We start from the raw sequence: 7,596 nt of genomic DNA on the forward strand, positions 1-7,596 counted from the left end.
CAGGACACAACTGGTCGGGTTGTCAGTGTGCAGCCAGTGGGGCTGTAAATGCTCAGCCAGTGGGCTATAAGAACACAGCCGGTGGGGCTGTCAAATTTGCTGTCTTCCCAATTCTGGTAAGTGAAACTACACCGTACATACATTATTTCTACTTGATATAGGCTGTGTATTTATCTTATCATTCCTGCTTTTACTACAGTATATGTTATTTTACACTCAATGTCTTATTTGGTATGATTGGGTTGGTTAATTTTTGGGTCTGGAACACTCAAAATATTTTCCCATAGGAATCAATGTTAATCACTTCTCTTTATGCCAATTTGGTTTACAAAAAGTTACATAGAGTCATTCTAGTTTCATGAAGCTGGGTTTATTTCTGCTGATTAGTTGGGCTTCAATGAATATATGAAAAAGACGTGTGATTTATGTCACCCTGTGAAACTTAAATGATATTCAGGCCAAACTCAGAAAATACCTGTAGGTGAAACCACCTACAAAGGCACATATGGAACATAGAGCCTTACAGTGCGGGCCCTTCAGTCTAATGTTGTGCCAACCTGTGTAAACCTACTTCACCATCAATCTAACACTATCAACCTGACAGCCTATACCCATTTGTCTTACATCCATGCCCCTGTTCAAGAATCATTTTTAATCTCTCTGTTGTACCTGCCTCCACCAACACCCCTCGTGATGCATTCCAGGCACCCACCACTCTTTGTTTAAAAATACTTGTCTAACATCCCACCTAAATGTTCCTCCAGTCACCTTGAACAGATGTCCTCTGGAATTGATCATTGCCATCCAAGGAGAAAGGCGCTGGTTGTACACCCTGTCTATACCTTTCCTAATCATATATGGAAATCTGACAACCAACATTTTATTTCTTTAGGCATTTGTTTGAGCAATCTTGGGAGTCCGATAACATCACACACTCACAATCATATATAAAGGTTACACAGCCACAATGTAGGCACCACCGACAGGATGAAGATTCTTGTTGCTCTCAGCTTTCTGCTGACGGTCGTCAGCGCCGAAGTCCTTTCACGATGCGAAGTCGTTAATGCCATCAAGAATTCAAAGTTGATGCAATTCTCCGAGTACACAGTGGCAGACTGTGAGTAACACTTCTCCTATTCTGTCTCCTGGATTGTTGCAATTAGATGGAAAGAAAAGACAATGTTTTGTTTAAATGTGACATTGTCCTGAATTGGCACTGGGTTTTATGTCTGTTTTAGGTTGCTCTTATAAGTGAGTAGAAGGATAGCTAGCTGGAAAATACAACATGTAAATAGTGGGTGGGATGGTGTGTTCAGCTTGGAGTTTGTATCCCATCTTATATTCTCCGCACGTACCCCAACTCCTGGATTCCACCACTCATCTAGGTTCTGAAGATAATCTATGGCCAAGTCATTGGGTACATTTAAGGAAAAGACTGAAAGGTACTTGCTTAGCCAGGGTTATGGAGAGAAGGCCGGGCTGTTGGGCTGTAGAAAAATGGATCAGCTCATGATGAAATGGCAGGGCAGGCACAATGGGCTGAAGAGCCTATTTCTGCTCCCTTGGCTTCTGGTCACTTGGTAAAGTAACTGAGCAATCAGCCATTTCTGGCATGTAGGAGGAAACCAGGGCACCAGTGGCAAAGCCACTTTGTCACAGGTAGCAAGAGTGAATTCCACACAGACAGCACCTGAGCTCAAGGTTGAACCTGGGTCTCTGGAGTTGTGATGTAGTGACTACTTGTTGTTCCATCTTGTTGCCCACACTGAAGACTGTGGACCCACCAAGCAACCGAGTATGAGTAGATGTAATCTAACAGCTGAATCTTCCAATATTTTTGGTTTCATTTTCAGATTTCTCATATCTAGTATACAATCTTTAGGAAGGGCAGGAATTGCTTTGGCCCTGATAGAGTCAACGAGCACAGATAAAGACCATTGAGGCCACCATGTTTATGCTGACATTTGAGTCTCTGTCCATGGAATAGAATGCCATAGGTGCTCTGTGATTAGTAAGGATTTACTTAAGGATGTATCTGAGAGGAAAATAAATGGTTGACAACCATTGGTCTCTACTATTCCCATTTCCCAGCATTTGTCCTGCAGGTTTTGATGCTTTTCCGAATTGAGTAATTGTCCGAAACTAATTGTTGAAGGCCCACAAGAAACAAACTCCAAAGAAACCCAAAGGAAGCCACCGAGCAAATGTCGGCTGTTTCAGTCCCCAGACTGATTTCATCAGTAGAGCTGAGTGTCAGTGTGTGAATGCCAATATCCTGCTTCCTGGCTGAGATCCAGCTTTTGTCATTTTGTTCCCCTTTCGCATCTATGTTTTTACAGCAGGGTGTGAGACAGTCCACCCTCGACTTGATGCAAAGCTTACAATAACTTCCCATCTACTTCATCGCTTTGGAGGGAATCAGTATTCCATCGCTCCCTGTTGTAGTCAACAATGTCTTTATTTAAATTCCAGGGGTGTGCATGGCTTCTCACGAGAGTAGCTATAACACGCTTGCAGTCAATTATGAGAAGGGCAGCAATGGAAAGATCTGGTCAGGAGACTACGGAATTTTCCAGATCAACAGTAAATGGTGGTGTGTTGATACGATGTTTCCATCTGGAGCCAACGGCTGCAATACGAACTGTAACTGTAAGTAAACATTATTAATATAGGTCGTTGAAAAGTGGAGCTCAGGAGCAGGCCATTTGGCCCATGATGCCTGCGCCAAACACGATACCAAAATAAAGTCCCTGCTGCTTGCATATCAAAATCGGAACTTATCGTCATAAGCAGGTGTCACAAAATGTATGTTTTGCAGGTGCAAGAATTGCTAGAAAGTACATCTGTAAAAATAATTAATTAATGACAAAGAATAGAATAAATTGAGGTGGGGTCTGTGGTTCATTGTCCATTCAGAAATCTGATAGTGGAGGGGAAGAAGCTGTTTTTGTACCATTGGGTGTTTATCTTCAGACTCCTCTACATCCTTCCTGACGGTAGCACTGAGAAGAGGGTATTGCCTGGATTGTGAGGGTCCTGGATGACAGAGGCACAATCCAAGTCCCTCTGTTCCCTGTATGTTCATATGTCTATCTGGAAACATCTTAACCACTAAATTTTAGACTACAGAGAAATGACAAGATAGAGGATCAGTGAAAGGAAATAAGAGATCAGCCATGCTAATGAAAGCCAGGACAGACACAAGGGGCTGAATGTCCTTGTCTTTCTCTTACTGCTACAGCAGCTGTAAAATGATGAGTTGATGGTGTTTCAGACAGCGTCACTTCATCTCCTTCCTTCTCCGTTACCTACTTTTTGGAGCATTTTCATGAACATTCATGTTTTCCCACTTTCTGCAGTGAATCTGAACCTCAATATCACTTGTGCTGTTCTCTATACAACTTAGAACATTACAACACACAACAGGCCCTTCAGTCATGATGCCTTGCTGACCCATATAAACCTACCAAACAACAACCTAATTTGTCCCTATCTCACACCCATAACCCACTGCTTTTTCTCACATTCATGTGCCTAATAGTCTTTGAATGTCCCTATTGTACCAGCTTCCACCACCACAACTGGCACAATTGCATTCCCTGGCAGAAAAACAAGGTACACCTTGCCACATTTTTTAATATGTGGGAATGTAGTCATTTTAAGTCCTGTGATGTGGGAGAAGGCAAGTCCATAAGCAGCAGTTCACTTTCTATCTGAGGTGCGTTCTGACACTCGGTTGGAAGAACAATGTTATTCCGAAACTTTCTCACTCATATTTGAACACAGTCAGAGGTTAGTTTATTGACTATTTTCTTGTTTCTTTCATTCCCACAGCTTTCCTAACTTATAATGGTGACTTACAACCTTCCATCGATTGCGCTGCAATCATAGTGCAACAACAAGGAATGCAGGCCTGGTATGTAGAAACCTCCATCTACTGTCTCTCCTTTTATTTGCTTTGATTAAAATGAATTAGGATTCAATCAAATCACAAACGGAGTATCCTAAAGAGATTTAGTAAAACACGAAAGTCGCCAGGTGCTGGGGTTGAAGTACAAACACAATGCTGGAGAGACTCAGCAGGTCATGTACTATCCCACCAAGAACACCCATAAATAGGAGGAGGAGCAACACCAAATTTAGCATCTGGGCTCTCTCCAACTGGATGGCTTTAGCATCAATTTCTCCATTTTCTGCTAGCTTGTTACCTGTTGTCCATCTCTTCTCCATCCTTCTGTCTTCTGTCCTCCAGTTCTCCATCCCCTTCGTTCTCCCTTTCACAGAGACATCCCCCCTCCACCTGTTCACTGTTGTGCCCTCCCTCCCTTATCCAACTTTTATTTCCCTCCTATCGAACTGTGCTCCTCCCCTTCACCCTCCCCTTATCCACCATTTTGTTTGAGTGCCTGTCCACATTTTGTTCATTCCTTGTTGAAGGGCTCAGGCCTGAAATGTTGGTTATGTATCTCTATCTTTGATCTGCAAAGTACATTGTATGACCTGCTGAGATTCTCCAGCACTGTTTTTTTTTTAACTATTATTCTAAAGAGATTGTTGCAGCAAAGTGTTTTTTCCAGAGATATTAAAGATACTGATAACGGGTGAGAATTAGACTGAGTGGCAGATTGTACTGCAGGATATTGTTCATTAAATACTAAATGAATGGGAACTGTTAGACTATGGCAGGGAGACTTGCATTAAATGTTATTTTAAAAGGTCTGTCACACAATGAATTGGAGGCAGAGGATTTTTATATAATGTGTCGGGGGCAGCGGATTGTTACACACTCTTATCAGAGTCAGTGGGGAATTATACTGTGTGCATCAAACAAAGGTTATTGGAAGGAATGGATTATAAACACTATTGGAAACAGTGCAGTATTATACAGAGTATCAAAGGCAGAGGATGTTGGTGTATGCAACAGCCGTGCATTATCCAGTGTATCAGAGGTTGGAGCATCAGAGATGGTAGGGAGTAACACGTGGTATCAGATGTCAAAATCTATGATTAAATATGTGGAAGGCAGGGGTATATTATGTGGGATGTATGAAGAAGGACAGGGAGGGGTATGGTAGCACAGAGAATATATGTTTTTCAGTGCATTTCAGGAATGGGTGCGGAACATAAGTGCGTCACAGAAATAGAGTATCTTGCATAGTGCATTACAGTGAAACACAAAAGTCTGCAGATGCTGTGATGACGGTTAAAACACTGAATGTTGGAGGAAATCAGAAGGTTTTGCCATGCCAATAGGTGTTAATTATATATAACCAACATTTGGGCCTGAGCCCTTGAAGAAGGACTCAGTCCTGAAACGTCAGAAACATATCTTTACCTCCTATGGACTCTGTGAGACCTATTGAGTTTAAATTTAAATTTAGACATACAGTATGTAATAGTCCTTTTCGGCCCACTAGCCTGTGCTACCCATTTGACCTATAACCCCCATATATTTTTGAAAAGAGAGAGAAAACCAGAGCTCCCAGGGGAAATCCATTCAGACATGGGAGAACATAGAAAAGCAGGATGCAAACCTGGGTCGCTGGTGCTGTGACAGCGTTACACTATCTGTGTTGCCAGCATTCCTGTATTTTTAGTGTATCTCAGAGAGAGAGAAAACTGTTAATGATGGTTTTATCAATGAGCAGTCAGGAGGAGGTAACATCAATGCTTTCAAATAGTCAACAATAAAACCATTTGTTTGATTCTTTTACGTCTGCGATTGTCTCATGTTCTATGATTTGCTTTATAGGACAAGTTGGGTCGACAACTGTCAAGGCAAGTGGATTTCCTATTACACATGGTGCGGTTAACAAAGGTGGATATCATTAGACTGGCAAATCCCATGCACTTTGGTAACACAAAGAAGATGGATTTCAAACAGTGATCCTGTCTTGCAGAGTTATTTCATTGTCAACTGGTTTAGATTCAATTGGAAAAATATACATCAATAAAAGTCGAAAGTCAAGTGCTTTATTCTTGTTGACCAATCCATTTATAAAATCTGGGTCTATTCCTGGAAACTGGAAGATGAAATTTTACAAAGCATATTATTTTTATATGGGTAGTAAAGGGATGGGTGACCAAAAGATACAAGGTGTCATAAAAGCAGTAGGAAAAAACATTACACGATGGAGGAATAATGAAAGGACAAGATGTTCTTTGAGCAAACATATAAGATGATTAAATCAGCATTAATAGATTATCTTTAAAGGAAATTAATAATATAATTATGGTTAATATCTTCTCTTTGGCTTGGCTTCGCGGACGAAGATTTATGGAGGGGTAATGTCCACGTCAGCTGCAGGCTCGTTTGTGGCTGACAAGTCCGATGTGGGACAGGCAGACACGATTGCAAACTTGTAAAAACAATGATTGGAGAAAATGGATTATATTATATTAAATTATTTTATTGTCTTGTACTCATTCACAGAATGTAATAATACACAAAATTTGTCAACTTTCACCTGCCTTAAAAACCCACAAAGAGAAATATAAGCAAAATGATCCTGTCAGAAACTCTGATTGTCCATGGATTCACCTCCAGTTCGCCTGCAGCTGCACAGACGGTTATTTCATTGGAGAACCCAAGCTCTCAGATATGATTGTCCAATATAATCCTGATGTTTTCAGCACGTGAGGCCCTTTCGCAAAATCTTCTTGCCCTTACCACCCCTCGAATCCCGGTTCCAATAATTGGATCCCACGAGCGGGTCAACAGCAGCTGTTGGCCCTTCAGCTGTTGTGAACTTCACTGGCCAACTAGCATTGTCTTCTTCTCTGTAGGATCGTCTTCCTAGGCATCTTATTCTCAGCCAGTGGCTGTTTCTCCTCTCTGGTGCCCTGCACTGGTCTGCTGATCCTGATGTCTGCAACCCCTCATGGATCACTGCCAAACATGAGCACCGATTTTGTGGGTACAGACCTCTGTGGTTTCTAGATTTAAAAAAAAACACCCTTGACTCCTTGATGTATCGTGCTGTGGGGAAACATTTGAGGCAATGATAGTGAACAAAGAATTTTAGAGGTGACTTCACCTGAAGAGTTGATCCCCCAGCATTGAAATGAATGGAAAGATCAAACATACAGCTGTGACTCTCAAATCAATTCCACTTTCCTATTTTCACCATGTAACACTTCATTTGCCTCACTGATCAGGCATTTTCACCTTAAAAACATTCATAGAACAATTCTGAGCGAGAAAGTTCAAAAAATTCATGACCTTTTCATTTCTTTAAATCTTTTTCCCTCCCACAAGTAAGTACCTATGACCTCTTACCTGTTAACCTATGTTCCTCCCCCTTCCCCTTCCTCGCTCCTCTCCTTTTCCCCATTTCCCCTCACCACCCTTTTTATTTGGGTGTCCCTGTTTTTTCAATTCTTAATGAAGGGCAAAGGCCCCAAACATCGACTCCCTTTACCTCCTCTGGATTCTGTGTGACCTGCTGAGTTTCTCCTGCACCTTTGTGTATTGCACTTGATCCCAGCATCTGCAGAATTTGTTTTTTTTTACTTTATGCTTACATTTCTGCCTGTCTGAATTTTGCTTTAATTCAGTGGTTTTCAAACATTTTCTTTTTCCTCACATACCACCTA

The 7,596-nt window shown here is 41.5% G+C and overlaps 1 protein-coding gene across 1 annotated transcript; it reads left to right on the forward strand.

Moving 5' to 3' along the window:
* On the forward strand, nt 1-5,968 carry LOC138739810 (lysozyme C, tracheal isozyme-like). The gene is made up of 5 exons (XM_069892363.1): nt 1-116; nt 893-1,117; nt 2,473-2,649; nt 3,835-3,916; nt 5,753-5,968. The coding sequence occupies exons 2-5, from the start codon at nt 988-990 to the stop codon at nt 5,811-5,813; spliced, it is 450 nt and encodes a 149-aa protein (XP_069748464.1). The 5' UTR covers nt 1-116; nt 893-987; the 3' UTR covers nt 5,814-5,968.
* The last annotated feature ends 1,628 nt before the right edge of the window (nt 5,969-7,596 follow it).

This window comes from Narcine bancroftii, chromosome 7, assembly GCF_036971445.1.
Source record: "Narcine bancroftii isolate sNarBan1 chromosome 7, sNarBan1.hap1, whole genome shotgun sequence".
NCBI classification, from domain to species: domain Eukaryota; kingdom Metazoa; phylum Chordata; class Chondrichthyes; order Torpediniformes; family Narcinidae; genus Narcine; species Narcine bancroftii.